The sequence below is a fragment of the Podarcis gaigeae genome (assembly GCF_964106915.1).
Source record: "Podarcis gaigeae genome assembly, chromosome: 11".
NCBI lineage: Eukaryota > Metazoa > Chordata > Lepidosauria > Squamata > Lacertidae > Podarcis > Podarcis gaigeae.
The window spans coordinates 4922491-4940965 of NC_139687.1; the positions used below are offsets into that span (position 1 = coordinate 4922491).

An 18475-nucleotide genomic window follows, 5' to 3' on the forward strand; every position below is an offset into this window, starting at 1 on the left:
ACAACAAAATACCTTTGTCTGTACAGTCATACATTTACGTTTGCTTCATGTTACATTCTTTCAGGTTACATCCTGTAGCGACCTGGAAGTACCAGAAAGGGTTACTTCCGGGTTTTGCCGCTCGTGCATGCGCAGAAGCGCAAAATGACGTCACCGCATGCGCAGAAGCAGCGAATCGCAACCTTCACCTGCCTTCTGTCCTGCCCACCAGCACTGGTACCAAGCCCATGTTTTGCGCTTCAGCTTCTAGTTTGGGTCTGCAAGATTTGAGTTAAATGCATAAAATCCTGGGTGCTTTGGCAATGGCATGTTTAGTCAGGGCTCCCAAAAGCTGAGGGCATTTCAATATGAAAATACAAGCATTTGCTAGGCATTTAGAAGCTTCCACCATCCCGCCCTTTTTGTGTAGGTTTCTTGTTACATGAAGATGAACCTTGACACCAGTGGAACAACTCCCATTGTTCTTGTTTTAAAACTGTACAAGTATTTTGCCTCATTGTGTCCACCTTTGAGGGTAATTCATGCATAGCATAAGTCTCTCCCTCCAGACTGCCTGTGTCTGAAAAATGAAAAACTAAGAGAAACTAAAATGGGCAGATTTGCCCTGTATATGTGAACTAGCCTTATGTCAAAATACTCAGTCTCAACTGGGGTGTGTGTGTGTATTCTACCACTAGAGCGTACTGTTTTACAGTCAGTGCAGAAAGGAGAACTGCTACAATAACAACATAATTTTATTCTTGAGGATAAGAACAGAAGTTTGGCATATGACAAACTGGGCAATCAACGTGATTAAAAGAGGCCTGACTCACCGTCTCTGTCTTGTGAAAATGCTACCACATTAGTTTTTCAGGGAAAGTTCAGGTAAAAGCTAGAGACAACTAGTGTGAAGATGTAAACAGCCACAAGGAAATGTTTTCAGCCATATGGTGTGCCTTGTATTTCAACACATGTGGTCAACAGTTTTCTCTCAAGATGATCAAAAAACATACACATTCACTCAAATGAAGGATAAGAAATCTGTGCAATTTTCTCCTGCTTTTCAGCATCTTAGCTTTACCCTTCAAACTTTTTTTTAATGACTACAATGCATGAATCATTTCAAATGAACCACCAACAACAGGAAGTGTGGGCTTTAATGTTCCAATTTTGGAGGCAGTGGATAGTGATAGCTTTGCATATGGGAGAACCAGGTTGAATCACATGGAACCTTTGTGTGGCCATGGGCAAGTCAATCTCAGCCTCTGCAGCTTTTATGTAAAATACAGATTTATCATTATATTATATTTTATCATTATCAAGTTTGTTTATATGCTGCTTTCCCAGCAATGTTCAATGCAGTTCACAATAACATTACGACACAAACATCAATACAACAATAGAACAAAGGTATTTAAAATGGCATAAGCATACTGTATGAAATCCATTATTAAAACATTTCAGAAATCATAGCATTTATCTTCACATTAGCCAGTTAACAAAACAACATCCTATCAATTAAATTCCACCATTATTGAGATTGGCACAAAAGTATCCATTTAGCTAGCTAACTTATCCATAAGGTCTAATCATGAGGTCTACTAGGCCACATGGACTCTCCTAGAACCTTGGCATTGAGGCCGGGAATTCCATGTTCTCAAGGGCCGTTGCCTAGCAATGGAACTTGTGACCATTTGAACTGAGGTTCCTGCATTCTCAGCATCTCGAGGTTTGCAGTGGTGGCCTGTAGTGACCTTCGCTCAGTCACTACATTAGAAGATGGCATCCCAAAGATTCCTGGAGGTAAGTGGAGGTTGCCATGGCCAGAGGACATAACTCTAGAACCTAGATTAATGGTCTCACCAAGTTTGGCAAAGAGCTATCCAAAGTCAAAGAAAGGGTTGAGCTTTGCCCAAGTTGTAGGAAGGGGAGAAGGAATGCCGAAAAGGAAAATTTAGTGTTCTATATTGCAGTCGATTGAATATTATTTTGAACAGAGGATTCCTTCTGATTAATGTACATGTGAATCTGGGAGAGGCTTCATTTCTATTTCTACATATGCTGGATGTTATCTTTGTACTATAGTTTGGAGGGAAAGGGAAAAACAGAAGAAGAAAAGAGTGTGAGCAGCTGGCCCAGTGGAGGGGAAGGGGGTGCCAGATGGATCTGGTTTTTCTGCAGAGCTAATGCCCACCTGTCCCCCAACTGTCATGTGGCGGCAGCCATTTCATCAGGCTGCCTCAGTGGGAGATATGAGAACAGCATTCTAGACCCTGGGGCCTGAGCTTGTGAGTTGTCTTTTCCTCTGCCCTCCTTGCCCCCTTTCCTTGTGTGTTATATTTCTGTTGGTCAGATTGTTTATTACAATAGAAGTCTGCGATTAGGGAGTTTCTTACATTTGATTTCATGGAAGGCTCTCTTCGAGCCTTTTTGGCTTAGGAGAGGGGTACAAATGCTCTAAAGTAATGAATGGATGAATAAGGTCTCTAAGGAAATTGAGGACAGAGATTTTCAGTTTCTTTCCCAACCTACCTTGCCTGCACTTTCCTGATCAACACAAAAACATGAATGGGTCTGATCCACTCCTCACATTCTGACGTTCCTGTTTCTCTTTTCTTGTGGACAGGGAATTGATTTCGACGAGGATCAAATATCAGAAATCAGCCTGGAAGAAGGGGAGGATCTTCCTCCAAGGTAATGCTGTGCTAATCCCCTCCCACCAATCATCAATTGCTTTCAAAAGCCCCCCCCCATCCATTTCTATGGTGGTGGTGCTTGGGGTCTTTGAAGGATGGGAGGCAATAAAACTTTTTTACACAAGTGCTACTCCTCTCTCCCCTCAGGATCCCAACCACAGGTTCACCGGATGCGGCTGACGTTCCTCCCGAAGGCTTCAGCAAGGACCAGCTGAAGGCCAGACTTACAGATGTCGTCACCACGATGAAGAGTGGGAAAAAGATGGTCCGAAGGAAGGTGCTCCGAGAGCTTTCCAACCTCCTGCAGAAGATCCAGGAATATGTGAGTTACTGAAGCAAAGCACTGCAATCATGCAGGGCTGTCAAGGCCTTCAGGCTGCTCCTTCTAGGCCCACCCTGCAAGGTGCCCAAGGGACAATCAGGCATCCCAGCACATACCCAATTTTAAGAACAGAGCTGGGCCATAGCAGAATGAATCCTAGTGAGTAAAACAGCTGATAAAAGAAGTAAAAAGCAAACATCAGGAAAAGAGGGGTGGGAAGTCAAAAAGAAATTGATATTTTCTGTATAGGATGCTAAGTGTTTTGGAATGTTTTGAAGATTTAATAAAAATGTTTTATGAAAAATGGTGAAGGGTTGCTTCTCTTATCAGTCCCTTCTCTGGGTTTCTTCTCAGCCATTGGTAGTGCTTCCTGCATCCTCCCTTGGCCAACTGGTTGCGATTTCCTATCTGTGTGCATTGGATCCAGACCTGGAGTGCAGGCAGCGGGCAGCAGAGGCCCTCTGCCATCTTCTGCCCATCCTGCGGCGCAACGAAGGTAAGATTGGAAGAATGCATCACAGCATGGGGTGGGGTGAGCAAAACCCAAACTAACTTTGGCTTTCTTTTGCAGAGATGCTGGCACGAACGTCAAGGAACCAAACACTCATCATTAGAGCTCAGAATTCCACCGGAGGACCGGTTCCTGAATTGTTCGTGAATAATTGTTACTCTCTTGCCAGGGTAAGTCGCTGTCTCTCAAGCCACATGTTCTGGGTTCCTCAGAGAAAGCACCTGGGCTTTCTGCTCCCCAGCCCTGCCCTGTGGGCATCTCTGACCTTCCTCTCTTGCTTCAGGTCTTTGGCGCCTTTCTCCCTGCGGAGCAGCTCTTGGAGGCCATGTGCTTCCTGGCCAGCAACCTGGTTCTTGAGAACAGCTTTGACCCCTTGGATATCTCCCACCTGCTGCAAGAGTTCATCAAGCAGTTTAGCGGCAAAGCAGTAGAGGTAAGGTGTCTTCAAAGGTAGGAGAGAAGAATCTCCAATTTGGTGTAGGGGAGGCAACCTAATGCCATTGGGTAGCCAGGAGACATGTTTGTTGAGAGGGGCCTGGCAATGTCAGGACAAGAAGCTCAGCCAAGGGTCCTGAGAAACATGGGTTCAGGAATGGGGAATCCTCCTCCTCCTGGGAGCAGACTGGTAAGCTTTTCTCTTGACCCACAATGGAGAGGGGAACTGGTTCCCTGGAGCTGCCTGTGTGTAATACTCCCAAGGACCCTGATTGGTACCTTTGAAGGAAGATGGCTGTGGTGGCACAGGTCAAGGGTCCCTCTTTCTATGAGGGATGGAGGGATCCGCCTGCAGACAGCCCTGCTTCCTTGTACTCTCCAAGCAACCCTCTCCTTTTCTCTGACAGGTGGAGGTACTGTTGGAGGCCTTCTACAAAATCACCCAGGGGCCTACAGTGGAGGGCAGAAACATGGCCGTCTTCACTTTCTCCATCTTGTTACACCACCACCTGGTGAAAGTGGTTGAATACCTCCTCCAGTTTCCCTTCGGGTATGGAGCCCTCCAGGTTCTACTGGGCTAAGGGGAAGGTTGGCAAGCTGCAGGGCTTGTTCAGAAAGCCCTAGGTGCCATTTCCTCTCTCTGGAGCATGGCAGCAAGCAGAAGATTTGAATCTGACCATTGCTCTTGTTTTTGCATTCACAGAGACTGCGAGAGAGTATGGAAGGAGGTTTTGGCATCGGCCAACCAAGAACAACTGCTCCATCTCATGGCCGAGCAGCTTTACCAAAGCCCCTTGGCAGAAACTGCCACCCAAGTGGTAAGAACAAACCATTTGCTTTCTGGCTTCCTTCTTCCCAGGGTAATATCGAGGGGTTTCTGTATTCTGCAGAAAAGCATGGAAAGTGACTTGCACCTCTCTCTTCTACAACAACATCTCACCAGCCTGTTCCACGCCATCCTCAGGATAGAGGAATACAAGGCAGCTGTGCGCCAGAATTTCCCACAGCTGCTGATCGCTCTCCTGGGGATGGTTGTCAACTTCCACTACGACCAGGAATTCCTTTGGTGAGTAGTGTGTTGCAAAGGGGCCAATGGAGTTGTTTTCCCTTCAGCCTCTGGGGGCTTCCAGTCCAACTTGGTTTTTTAAGGGAGGCTCTCCTTCAGGCGGCTGTTAGGGAGGAAGGATGGGGAAGGAATGTGAGTGTGTGGCAATGACCCTCCTGGTAAAACTGGTCTTGCTCTTGTTACAGAGGGGCTAAGGAAGTTCTGTACCTCCTTCTCGGCACCACTGGAGAGGAAGTAGAGACAGCCACCATAGACCAACTTTTCTGACTGGAGAATTTCAGCCAGGGGTTGTCTGCCATGGTGAGGCAAGAGGAAGAACAGGGTGACCTTCCAATGGTCTGGCAAATGGAGTTGAAGGCACAGGATCGGACTGTGCCCGTTTGCTTCCTGCGGTGTCTCTCCCTTCCTTACCAATATCTGCTTCTCCATTTCAGAGCTGTCAGAAAGCGACGCTGGTGGATCCCTCTCATGGTAGAAAACATCACTGCTGCTCTTGAGGACCAGGAGTTTGCCGGAATGCCATAAGTAGCGGCAGCTATCTACATCGAGGTGAGGGGGACTGACGCGGGAGGAAATGGGTGCAGCAAGGAGGCCCTGGCTTGGTTTCTGCCAAGTGTTGGGCTTTGTGTTCCTTAGCTCCCTTTGTGTCATTGGTTCCCCAACCAGCCTTCATCAGAAATTGGACCTTGCAGTTGTCTTTAGCTTCCATATTCTGTGGCTTTTGTCAAGGCTACTTTGAGCCTAAGGACTGTTGCCTGTTTTAGTGTTCCTCGGAGTAGACCCATTGGATTTGATGTCCATGACAAACGTGGGTCCATTCACTTCAGTGGCTTTGCTCTGTGCAGAACTACAGATGGTGGATAAAAAGAGAACCTGCCTCAACCTTTCATCACTGAAGAGTTTCTTTCTCTTTGGGCCTCTTTAGCTGCTCAGCTGCCGTCTGCAGATCTATCCCTGTGAGGATACACTGGAGCAGCTCCTCACCTGGCTGGAACATGACCACCTGCAAGTCCGGAAGCTCAGCGTCAGAGGGATAGTCCTGCTTCTGGACTCTGACATGGCAAGTGATGCTCAGAGGGAGGGAGGGGGGTACAGATCCCATTTCTAATCATGGCCCAGCACTCTTTTGCTGACATAATGCTGAAGGGCCTGTGCTAAAAGAAAAAACGTGGGGCCTTTCAGACCTTTGAAAAGATGCTCTCTTTTGTGTAGGACCCTTCGCTTCTGCGGCTGTTGCTGCTGGATTCCCTCCCTTGTGCAGACGCCAATGTCCTCCCAGACTTGATGCACCTGGTAGACCAAGCTTACCTCTCCAGGGAGCTGGGAGAGGAAGAGATGAAGATGCTGGCAGCAACCTACTGCGGTCTGGCTGCCCATGTGAGTATTAGGGAAACATGACATCACACACTGTGGAGGAGGAATGCTTTGGAAGAGGGTGGTGTTTAGACTGGCATGCAGTGGAGATCTGGCTTCAGGAGGGTGTTCGTCTGGAAATCACACGGGGGAGGAGGATAGGGGGCTGAGCAGCCTCAAAACACCCGGGTGGGCAGGCGAAAGGAAACTGCTCTGATGAGAAACACAATCTCTGATGTTTTCTGCCTACAGGAGGAAGACTCTGTCCGGGCCTCAGCCATCCAACATCTGGGGCTGCTTCGGGGCTGGGTGAGAGACCAAAGGCTTCCCATAACAACAACAGAAGAAGAAGCCATTCATGAACTGGTCGTCATCCTCATTCACCTCGAAGACGAGGATGAGGTGGCCAAGGTGAGGGCCAAGGAGGTGGACTTACACAGTAGGAGGGAGGGATTGTTCTTAGGAGCTTCTGAGATTTCTTTTACGGCAATTTGTAACCCTCTTCTCTTCTTGTGTTGCAGGCCGCAAGGAGGGCTCTTTCCCATCTAGCCCCACAAGTCAAGTGGTGGGTGCATCCCAACAAATTTAGCCTCCACTTTGCTCTCCACCAGGCAGCCAAGCATCTGGTAAGGTCCCTCTGCTTCGTTGGCAACTTTGCCCAGGGATGTCCTTGGGGGTGCAAGGCTCTTCTGCTGCACTCTCAAGCCTGTCTGATGCCACTTCTCCTTTGTCTTTGCCAACAGAGCAAGACCTTCAGCAAGAACATCCTTCGGAGTGCTGCCTTGACATGTACAAAGCCGTCTGCCAACAGGCTGCCAGCAGTCTCCAGGGTGGCAGCTCTGCTTCTGGGTAAGTCAAGCAATGTCCTTCCCTGGTAGGGATGGACAGAAACGTCTTGGAAACAATGGCAGGGAGGATGGGCATGTCCCCAGGCCGCTTGCTAGATCCCTATCTGCGCCCAGATTTTGCTCTGAGTGCTCCATGAGGGTGGAGGCCTCTAGAGGCATCAGAGCATACCTGTCCCCGTCAAGCTGCCTCTGTCTCCACTGCTTTGCCCCAAGATGATGTCCCTTTTCTTGCCCTGTCTCTCTAGGTCATCTGGCTTTCCGGGATGCCAGTTTCATCCAGAGCCAAGACATGGCATCCTATGGCACATGTAAGTGAGATGTACGGAGGCCAGGGAGGGAAGCTTCTACTGAGAAAGGGCTTTAGGAGAAGGCAGATTCCCAGATGTATGTGCAGACAGAGGTGCCACAAGATGAACATGCAAAGAAGATTGGAATGCTCTCTCTCACACACAAATATTCCCCTACCCCATACCCTGGTCCTGGGAGGAGCTCTGGTGGGGGTGCTTTGCAAGTTTTTGCCTTGTGAAAAGCTGATTCCTCCTCCTCAAGGGGAACCACCACTGCTTGTGTCCTGGTTGGGGTGGATACCCTGTGGACTCCTTCATCCCCACCTACAACCAGCACACCTCCCCGCCCCGATTGCTGGGGCCACCCAACGGCTGTCTTAATATTTTTGATGGATGGCTCTTTTCCTATGCATCTCCACCTTGCTCAACCTTTCTCCCTTGCCACTCAGGGCTGGAAGAGATGCAGCAGCATGAGGAAGAAGGGCTCAGGAGGACAGGGAGGAGCTGCCTGAACATCATGCAGCGGGCCTGTAAACATCGGCAGAAAGGCAGGGTCCAGCGCCTTGTGAGGAGGCTGCTCCGCTGTGTTCACAGGGAACCTTACCCGCTGGACTTCCTGAACTGCATGCCAGGTGAATGAGGCATCTGGTGGGCTATTTGGACATCTGGTGGGCTGTTTGGATGTGATGCTTCTCAAGGAGCCCCTTTTTCCTCCTGGCAGAACATCCAGCGCTAGGCCAAGGCAACGTGGACATCAGAGTTGTGCTGCAGAGATTCCATCTTCTGCTCTCCGCGGGATCCAGTCTGGACCAGCACCAGGAACATCAACGCCATCAGGATGGATGAAGAGGAGTGGTGCTGCCCTCACGTACATAGCGGTAGGAAACCTTTTTGTTGTTGTTGTGTTTCTTGTTGATGTTGTTCTTGATTGTTGTTTTTACTGATGGATTTTGAATCTCAGGGTGGTTCACAACAGCAAGCTGCAGTATACAAAGCACAAAATACATAATAAAAATAATCACTGCACAAAATTAATGATAAAAATATCAGAACATAATAAAAATTAAAATAATAAAAAACATATGCACAACGAATAAACAATACAAAAGCCCCGAAAACAACACTCCAGCCCACAAATACAAAATCTAAATCAACATATCACATTTAACAACCGTTTAGAACAACCCCGCCCTGCAAATCAAACAGCACCCGCCCAATATAAAACCCCATCTTTGTTAAAACAGTCATGTTAACACAAGGGGGCTGGCCCACGATCTGGTCCCACCCCCTAAGTTTAGGGATGATTTATGTTTAGGCAGCCCTGTTTAGGGAAGCTTTTAATGTTTAATAGGTTACTGTATTTTAGTGTTTTGTTGGAACCTGCCCAGAGTGGCTGGGGAAACCCAGCCAGATGGGCGGGTATAATAAATTATTATTATTATTATTATTATTATTATTATTATTATTATTATGATTATTAGAGTGCTAGCATGGCAAGTTGTTTGACTTCTATAGGCCAGTGTGGTTAACATGAAGGAATATTCAACCATCTGAAGAAGTATCTGAAGAAGTGTGCATGCACACAAAAGCTCATACCAAGAACTAACTTAGTTGGTCTTTAAGGTGCTACTGGAAGGAATTTTTTTTGTTTTGACTATGGCAGACCAACACGGCTACCTATCTGTAACTGCAACATTATCAGAGATTCTAACCTTTGAACAAGGAGCCTCATAGCTAAGGGTTGGGATCTGGCCTAGCAAAGGACTTGGGAGTCCTCTTCAAGCTTGAAAAAGAAGTATGTTGGTTACTAGCAGGCCTGGCATTATGAAAGTGGCTTCGTCTGGGATAAATAACTTGCTTCCTTAATGCAAAATTTTCTTTTCAGGTATTGCTGGAGACCAACTCGGATAGGCCCAAGCCAGATGACGGGAGTCCTCTTTCCCACAATTCCTCACAGCTCCAGCCACAAACTTCAGGTACTTTGGACCCCGTGGGTGACGTGCAGCGGAAATTAATAATGCAGAGTTTTTAAGTGGAAGAAGAAGAGCTTTGCTGAGTTAAAATAAACTTCTCCATGGTTCCAAACAGCTTGGCTGAGATTGCATCCTGCCTCTGCTCATAGCTGAGGCAGACTGACTCTAACTGAAAACTTACTGAGAGAAAATGGCCGCCAAGTCCCATGTCAGAGTGACTCAGCAGTTAGCAGTTAGGCCTGGAGAACTTTAGTAGGCCCAAATGACTGGGCAGGCCCAGCACTTCCCAGCCTGCTTTGCTGCTTCTGCTCTCATGTGTCTTTGTCACATGACACTCCCCAAAGACCTAAAGAGCAGAAATATAAACAGGCTGGGAAGTGCTGGGCCTACTAAAGTTATTCAGGCCTAACGGCTAACTGACATGTGTCTCATTCTCCTTATAAGTGGCAGCCATTTTCTCTCTGTGTTCTCTGTAAGATTTCAGTCAGAGTCAGTCTGCCTCAGTTATGAGCAGAGTCAGTATGTAATCTCAGTCAATGTTGTTTATGGAGAAGTTTATTTTAACTCAGCAAAGCTCTTATTTTTTCACTTAAAAACTCTGCATTATAGTCATACCTTGGGTTAAAGGTGCTTCAGGTTAAGCGTTTTCAAGTTACACTCTGCAGCGACCCAGAAGTAATGGAGTGTGTTACTTCCGGGTTTCGCCACTCGCGCATGCGCAGACGCTCAAAATTACATCACGCGCATGTGCGGAAGCGGCAAAACGTGACATGCGCAGTCGTGTCTTACGTTCTACTCAGGATGCAAACGGGGCTCCGGAACGGATCCCGTTCGCATCCAGAGGTACCACTGTGTTAATTTACGCTGCGCGTCAGTGGGTTGTATGTTTGGCTCACTGAACTTAGCAGACATGGCTAACTTAGACCCAGTAATTTCATTGGGTCTACTCTGAGCAGGGCTTAGTTGGGTACAACCCTTTAGGCCTGAACTGGCCTGCACATTGCATTCAACCATAGGGTGGCCACATGCCCTACTTTACAGAGGACAGGTCTGTATCTGAAGGGCTGTCAGAGGACAGTCCTTTATTTGAAAAAGTGTTTTTATTGACTGACTTGTCCAAGCCTAGTTTAAATATAAGGAACCAAAAGCGGGGTGACCAGGGGTATTCAATTTGCCGATCAAGAGTGACCACCTTGACAGTAGACGGAGCAGGCACACAATTCAGCTGACCACAGTCTTCCCCACTATGGTGAGATGTGTTTAAATTTAAATTGTAGCAATCATTTGTATATTTGCGTTTATACATATATATATTAGCATATTTAAATTTTATTAAAGTAGTTCTCGTCCTTTTTTGGTGATGAATGTCCCCTTTTCTGGTGATTTGTAATGGAGCATCAGACTCCAAAATCAGGTCGATGTGTAGTGAATGTGAGGCAGAGGGAAGTTCTGCTTTCCTAGTCAAACTGCTCTATCGACGACAGGCATATCAGTGGACATACCAGCAGTGAGAAAGAAATACTTTCTGAGGTATGCACAACCAACAGAACAATCTTGGCATGTTTACTGCCATACTATTGCACACAATCTTAGTTCCAGGTAAGTGTGTGCAGGATTTCAGTCAAAATGACCATTTGTGCTATACCACCTCCAGTAGAAATACAATTTGTAACTTCAAATGTCATCCTGGAAAAATGCTGCTTTTTGTGACAATTGGCTAGCTGGTCTTTGGGAAGGAATTTATGTTCAGTCAGTGCTGTTCTCTCTAGAAAGGAGGATTTCTGAACAAAAACCTCCACCTCTTCATGCCCAAAGGCATATAATAAATTGAGTCTGATTTGCCAATATGGACAAGTGACCTGCAGCTGTACAGTACCAATTTTGTTATGATCCTTGCTGCTTTACCAGGAGGTGGGAGACACAATGTGGGCCTGGCTGAGCTTGCATTTGGATGTGGGTCAAAAGAATTTAATGCACAACCAGTGAATTTCTTAAGGCCTCGTTCAGGAAGAACTTGAGGCCACAAATGCTGTGAAAATGCTGTAAAAATATCTACCACTGTACTTCTTTACACCTACACAGACACAGACACATTTCTTATGAAGTTTCAAGCATTGCTTGTGTGTGTGTTCAGCAATACAAAATGCAAAGAAATAATACTATCACATAGCATCCAGTGACAGAAACGTTGGACAAAAACTTATTTATTCATTTATTTATTGCATATAATCTAGGACTGCCATACACCTGGATTTTCCTGGACATTGCTGGGATTTCAATGGGCGGAACTGATGTCCGAGCTCAACAACTCTGGCGTTTGTCAATAATGTAGGCGTCTCTCCTTTAAAAGCTCAACCATTTCGGTGGTTTCCTTTAAAAAAGCTCTGCAACTTTCAGGATGTTTTGGCAACTCTAATATAATCAGGGTGATGCTCTAACATGGAGGGTGGCGGAGATAGGTTGATTGTTGCAGTCCAGGATTTGAAATACCAGAAGCAGCTTCATGTTAAGAAGACAATTGGTTTAAACTTTGTGTGTGTAAGAAAATGTATTTTAATAGCTTGCTAAAACTTCTAATAAAATAAAATCCAAACATGTCTTTCTTCACAGAATCATAGAATCTTAGAGCTGGAAGGGACCCCGAGGGTCATCTAGTCCAACCCCCTGCGATGCAGGAATCTCAGCTAAAGTGTCCATGGCAGATGGCCATCCAACCTCTGCTTAACAACCCCCAAGGAAGGAGAGTCCATGAGCTCTCGTGGGAGTCTCTTGCACTGCTGAAGGCCTCTTACTATCAGAAAATTTTTTCGAATGTTTAGTCAGAGTCTTCTTTCTTGCAACCTGAAGCCATTGGTTCGAGTCCTACCCTCCAGAGCCGGAGAAAACAAGCTTGCTCCCTTCTCCATCCTTAAGATGGAGCCCTTAAGATATTTGAAGATGGCTATCATATCTCCTCTCAGTCTCCTCTCCCCAGGCTAAGCATACCCAGCTCCTTCAAAGGCTCCTCATAAGCCTTGGTTTCCAGACCCTTGATCATCTTGGTTGCCCTCCTCTGCACATGTTCCAGCTTGTAAATATCCATTTTAAATTGTGGTGCCTAGAATTGGACACAGTATTCCAGGTCTGACCAAGGCAGAATAGAGCGGGACTATTACTTCCCCTAATCCAAACACTAGACTTCTGTTGATGAAGCCTAGAGTAGCATTAGCTTTTTTTGCAGCTGCATCACACTGTTGACTCATGTTAAGCTTGTGGCCCGCCAAGACCCCAAGATCCTTTTCACATGTACTTCTAGTAAGCCAGGTGCCCCCCATCCTATATTTCTGCATCTGGTTCTTCCTGTCTAAGTGCAGAACCTTACATTTGTCCCTATTGAAATTCATTTTGTTAGCTTGGCCCCAGTTCTCCAATATGTTTATGTCATTTTGAATTCTGATTCTGTCTTCTACAGCATTAGTAACCCCTCCCAGTTTGATGTCATCTGCTAATTTGATGAGCATCCCCTCAATTCCTTCATCTAAGTCATTTATAAAGATATTGAACAACAAAGGGCCCAGGACAGAATCCTGCAGCACCCCACTTGTTCCTTTTTTCCAGGATGATGAGGAACCATTAATGGGTACTCTTTGGGTTCTGTCAGTCAACCAGCTACAAATCCACCTAACAGTTACCTTGTCCAAACCACATTTTACCAGCTTCCTCATGAGAATATCATGGGGGACTTTGTCAAAAGCCTTACTGCAACGGATGTTGAAAAGGATGTTGACTCAATTTATCTGACCAATCTCAAATTCTGAACACTAATTCATGTTTTTTCTAGAGTCTCTTTGCTACCTCATTTGGAGACAATATTGTTCCTAGCTGGAACTCTTAGATAGAATTACCTGGGCACTATTCAACAGCTGCTCCCTTTTGCTTCAATGACAGATATAAATAATTCTCAGATTTATTTAGTTTTTGTCTTATTCACATTCAGGAAACAAATTAGAATGGTACATTATTTGATCAGAATCTGCTCCTCCTGTATGTTAAGAAGTACAAGGCACCACTAATTTCATTGGTGAAACTGGCTTGTTTCAATGGTGAGACTATTAGCTGGTATATTTGCAAAAATAATCTCATTCCTGCTAGGAAACCGAACCCTTTCCCTTCCGCCCCCCTGTCATTTACCTCTGTGTAACCCCCTCCCCACAGGGATTTTTCTCCCAGTTTAATTTACTTCTGGTATCAGAGGAAAAAGGAGTTTAGATAATGAAGGCAAATCTTTCAGCTCTCTGTACCCATGCAATCCTTTTAAAAAGTCTAATTCCCCTTTTCTTAAAATTTGAATTTTTCCACTTTTCATCCTGACCTGTCTGACAATACCCATTGCCACCTACATTGTAGAGCTGGCAAAGAAAAAGGCCTTTCTAACACAGTCATTTCTTGCCAATGTGAACTGTTAGCAGAACTGCATATTGTGCTATAAAAATACTAAAACTGTTATTTATTTTCCAGTTTGTTTACCTATGGCGCAGGCAGGTTAATATGGCTAATCTAGGATTGTGCTTAGTTGGCTTCTTCAGAGATAACTTCAAGGAATGTTTAACATGTGCCCCTGGTTGTCAGTCACAAGCTTGGAAGGTAATGCAAAAGGGTACCTTTACATTCTGGTATAGTGCAGAATTCATATACTTTGCATTGCGCCTCATCCTTTACGCAGGATGAGATGCAATGCAAAGTAGCTGCATTCTGAACTATACCATTTCAGGTCATAGTTTTTGAATACTCCCCCAGTACCCTACAAGTACTTTAACAAAACTTCTCTTTAATGTTTTAGGATTTTTTTTCCTTAGGAAAACACTCAAAACTATGACCCCCCCCACCTCCACCAATTGCAATCTAAAATGGTACAGCCTAGAATTTTATCACCTAATTTGTGTAATGTGTCAGAGGAGCTCTTATCCCATTCATTGAGGGAGTGTCCAGCCAGGTTATTCCAAGAACGGCAAAGTTTCTTACACAGTTATCTCTTCTGCACATTATTTCTGCCAAATGGCCTTTATTACCTTGTCACGATCTCTGGGTCTCTCTTTCTATAGTGTTGTGGTGATTATTAATGTACAGCATCATAAATATCATTAGAAGGAAAGCTTAAACTATTCCTTTCGACCCACCGATCTCTTGATTACATCATTTGCAAATGTTTTCACTGAGCGCATTATGAATTTCTCTAAGGACTATAAAATGTGTTTTAAAGTAAGCACAAAATGCTCTGATAAATAAAAACACTTGAATGATCTTCCTATTGGGTAGGGATGTCTATTTTAAAAATTACACCCCTCTTTTAAAGAAGTAATTGTAATAAAAAACAGGTATCCCAAATGGCTAAGTTACATTCGATATTCCTTGTCCCTGTGGTATGCACACTTTCTGAAAAGCTAAACTGACATAAACATTACTTTAAAAACTAATCAGGGTATATGGAAATGACATAAAATATCAGCACTGGTACTTAGAGCTAATCAGAAAATATTGCTTTGAGCAATCCGAAATCATAATATTTTATTGTGATTATTACCCACTGTGGTATCTCAAGTCTATGTGATCCTGATTGACTAAGGCAGACAGAGGCAGCACCACAAGCCTCTCCAGATTGGCTGAGGGCTGCCTTGCCAAATAACTTGAGAGCCACCCTTCCTCATGGATATCAGCTTCCCTAGGGTCCTTACAGAGGGAATAGCCCCCTTCTTGCCAACTATGGCATTGCTGGACCGAGTTGTCAACATTGTGCGGCTGATATATTCATAAAGGCTTGATATATTCATAAAGGCTCCTATTGCTTTGTGATAGGAGTTCATTGTTTTCATGGGATAAATGAAGAACAGAGAACCAGATCAGATATTCCATTTTTCCCCTCATGTGTTTTGATAGCCCTGCAGGGTGCCTTCACATATTGGGCAGATTTTATAAGTTAAAATGTATAATCAAGCCATAAAGTGAGACAATTGTGTTATGCAGAAATCTTAAAGTTCCTCTTAGGAGTTAATTCACTGTAAAGAAGACATTTGATTTTATATTATTAGCATATGAGCCTGCAATGTAAATCTGCAATGTTTTCGGCAACCTGATATTTGTGATTTCTAACATTTACTGGAAACTCTTCTTACTCTGATAGGTCAATTATTATCCTCCTGAGGGGGAAGAGGGGAAGATGTAGAAATTTGACAATGCCGGAGAATGCTCCCTGTTATTTTTCACTACTTGTTCTGTTAGATAGTATCAGGGAAACACATTATTCCTTGCATCTAGAGTTTAAGGCTGTTAGGCTGATGCCAAAGATAAGTAAGAGAGATGAACTATAGCAAAAGTCTAAATGCCATCTGAAAGCAAGATGCCTCTGTTCAGTTACAGAATACCCCCCCCCCCTGCAATGGCTACTTGTAATGGGTTATTGTGTTAGGAGCCACAGAGCTGCCTCCAGTTTACTTTAATTTATTGTTGCAATAGCTCATGTGCTTCAACAGCCTAAAGAGCATTTCCCACAGATTAGTTAATAAGATGCAGCCCCGAGAAAGGCCCAGTGACTCTGTTTGTTACCGTCTGCTTAGCACTGCTCTGGCTACAATATGCCAGTGCTGAAGTCAGTGAAACGGCAAAGGCATCATCAGCACACCATCGTCCAAGGAGAAGGCAAGCTGATACAGCAGGAGAGATACTTTGTTTAGAGGCAGCAGAAGCTTCCAGCAAATGACCCAAGCGATTAGAAAAGAAAAATAGACAGGAATGCGATGAAAGGACAACCCCAAGCAGAGAATCATTATGAATGAACAGAAGGGCACTTTTTTTTTTAGTTTTCAAAAATGCACACACTTAAATGTAAAGGAAGGTCCTGACAAAGATAAAACACTATAAAAGAGTGGCACATTTGATGGATGTGTCATAAGCCTTGAAACAAACACACACACTCATCAATTGCTTCCTTGGCTTCAGTCCAGTGATTTTTATTTGGGAAAGCCACACGCTAGTGCGGTTTTGATTGCAGGAAGTGAGTGGTTGTGAAGATACTGTTTTATTGATGCGCTTAGTTCCCCCCCCCTTCCACCCCCGATAGGGATGCTGATATGATGGGAACTGTTCTGTTTCTTGGAAAGAAGGGCTAGCAAAGCTTCTCAGTTTGTTTTCAGTAATCTGTCATCCAGCCCAATAAACTTCCCCAATGCTTTTATTTTAAAATAACACACATACAACTCCCTGGCAATCCCACAACTGTGTGTGTATTTACGTGTGTGCATCTGCCAAAGCATCTGCGGGAAGCCTGTTGTGCTGCTATTAAAGCCAGTGATGGCCTTTTTAGACTGCCCCTTTCTTAAAACATTTGATTTGCACTAGCCATTTCCAAGTAATGAGAGGGAGTAGGCCTGGCCTTCCTTCAGTGGATACATGAGGATTATCCTGCTTCCCTATTTTAAGAGATGTGCTCTCCACTGCTGGAGAGAAGGAGTACAAAACATCCCAAGTGAAGAGAGACAAAGATTGCAAGGGCCAGATGAAACAGGCCAGAAAGTTAGTTGTGTTTATGCCTTATCTGATGCCAGTTACACATTGCCAAAAAAGAGGAATTCCATCAACAAAACAATTGACATGAATCTGCACAAATTTTGCATGCACTAATGTATTTGTATAGATGCAAATTTAGAAATGTTTACTACAATCTAAACAGAAATATGCAATGAATCTCACCTTAGTGGAAAAGACTGTGGCTGAGTAACTAACTATTGATGGGCAACTTCAAGGCTCTGGTCTCCCTTATTCTGGTTCTTTTAACTGGATTTGGACCAGACAACCCTTCAAAGAGAGGATGCCTTCAAACAGAGGACTGTAATTTGATAGTCTTTTAAGGAGAGGCCTTTTAAAACTTGGCCACATAGCCAGCCTATATCATTGGCACCATCCTGTAGGTGCTCAAAGCAAGTACTACTGTTTTTACTGTCCTAAAACAAACAAACAAATCACTGTGTTTCTTGCTTGGGCAACAATCACCATTTCTAAGCAATTGGAATACAGTTTTAGCAGTGGGAAATAGTGAGTTCACTCCTGATAAACCACCTGTTGATGGGATGTGATCTGAGCAATCACTGTTTAGTCTCTTCTCACCTTAATAAACTAACATCTGCAAGGTCCAGAGATACTTTTCGTATCTAAATGGATTAAGAGTCAAATATAGTTCAGATTCAATCATGTCTCCCTATCCATTTGATTCATTGGATTTCCCATGCCCCAATGTATTCCCATATAAATAGTGATGTAAGACCTGTGTTCACAAATAACCAAATGGTGTCATCCAAAATCAACACATTCAAAACTAGATAAGCACCAGCCAGGTACACAATGCTGACTCCTGCCCAAAGGGGCTTGCAGCATATCAGCATAAAACAAGTGAAAAGAAAAACAAAGGAGAATAAAAAGTCCCAGAAATCTATTTGGGAACAGGCGCTCACTTGTAACCTGAGAGTCCTTCTAAAGGGGCTTCATATTATCTCTGAAAACTCCATGCATCCACCCCGTATGTGCACATGCTTCACTTTCATGCTTCACTTTCAACCAGGATTTTGGGGATATGAAAAAAATATTTATAGAGAAAGCATTAAATTGTTCATTAGAACATGAAAAAATGTAGATGGATTGGAAGTCACACCACCTTTTGCACACAGCAGTAAATAAGAGTGGAGCAACCACTTTTCAAATCAGTCCTTGATAGCTAAACTCCTTTCATGAATAACTTTTCCATAACAAAGATACATATATATATATTCTTACTTATATATGATATTCTCACCAAAGGAAGCAATAAGGACAAAAAAACCCTCTCGCCTAATGCAGCTATCAACAGGAGCAAAACTTTTTAAAAAATACACAAACATTTTCCTAACTAGTGTCTTGAACTTCTTGCTGAGTTAGCAGACCCATAATAACATGTAAGTCAACTTCAATATGGAATTGAAGATTAAAAGAGAAATGGTGTC

At 44.2% G+C, this 18475-nt stretch overlaps 1 protein-coding gene and 1 long non-coding RNA gene across 8 annotated transcripts; both read left to right on the forward strand.

Moving 5' to 3' along the window:
* Window positions 1-721: 721 nt before the first annotated feature.
* LOC310827262 (uncharacterized protein) lies at window positions 722-8576 on the forward strand. Of its 6 annotated transcripts, none has more exons than XM_083703029.1 (9): window positions 722-2997; window positions 3352-3493; window positions 3569-3678; window positions 3792-3941; window positions 6884-6988; window positions 7106-7211; window positions 7456-7518; window positions 7947-8129; window positions 8219-8576. In XM_083703029.1, the coding sequence occupies exons 1-9, from the start codon at window positions 2920-2922 to the stop codon at window positions 8341-8343; spliced, it is 1062 nt and encodes a 353-aa protein (XP_083559155.1). In that variant the 5' UTR covers window positions 722-2919; the 3' UTR covers window positions 8344-8576. The 6 variants fall into 6 exon arrangements, 4 of the variants coding, with proteins under 4 accessions (XP_083559155.1, XP_083559154.1, XP_083559156.1 ...); XM_083703030.1 differs by lacking the exons at window positions 722-2997; window positions 3352-3493; window positions 3569-3678; window positions 3792-3941 and adding exons at window positions 5012-5309; window positions 5444-5558; window positions 5935-6069; window positions 6222-6386; window positions 6615-6773 and having other exon boundaries at window positions 6884-7211; XM_083703031.1 differs by lacking the exons at window positions 722-2997; window positions 3352-3493; window positions 3569-3678; window positions 3792-3941 and adding exons at window positions 5013-5558; window positions 5935-6069; window positions 6222-6386; window positions 6615-6773.
* Window positions 8577-9672: 1096 nt separating this feature from the next.
* Window positions 9673-12065, forward strand: LOC310826836. Of its 2 annotated transcripts, none has more exons than XR_014556011.1 (2): window positions 9673-10719; window positions 11705-12065. It is a non-coding gene; the product is annotated as an uncharacterized lncRNA (long non-coding RNA). The 2 variants fall into 2 exon arrangements; XR_014556012.1 differs by having other exon boundaries at window positions 9673-9989.
* Window positions 12066-18475: the final 6410 nt, after the last annotated feature.

What these genes read in the sequence shown, in the direction of transcription:
- LOC310827262 (XM_083703028.1), top strand. Translation starts at nt 2,920, where the DNA reads ATGAAGAGTGGGAAAAAGATGGTCCGAAGGAAGGTGCTCCGAGAGCTT. An exon ending in CATCCTGCGGCGCAACGAAG is followed by an intron (nt 3,494 to 3,568) that starts GTAAGATTGGAA and finishes TTTCTTTTGCAG; the next exon opens with AGATGCTGGCACGAACGTCA. An exon ending in ATTGTTACTCTCTTGCCAGG is followed by an intron (nt 3,679 to 3,791) that starts GTAAGTCGCTGT and finishes CTCTTGCTTCAG; the next exon opens with GTCTTTGGCGCCTTTCTCCC.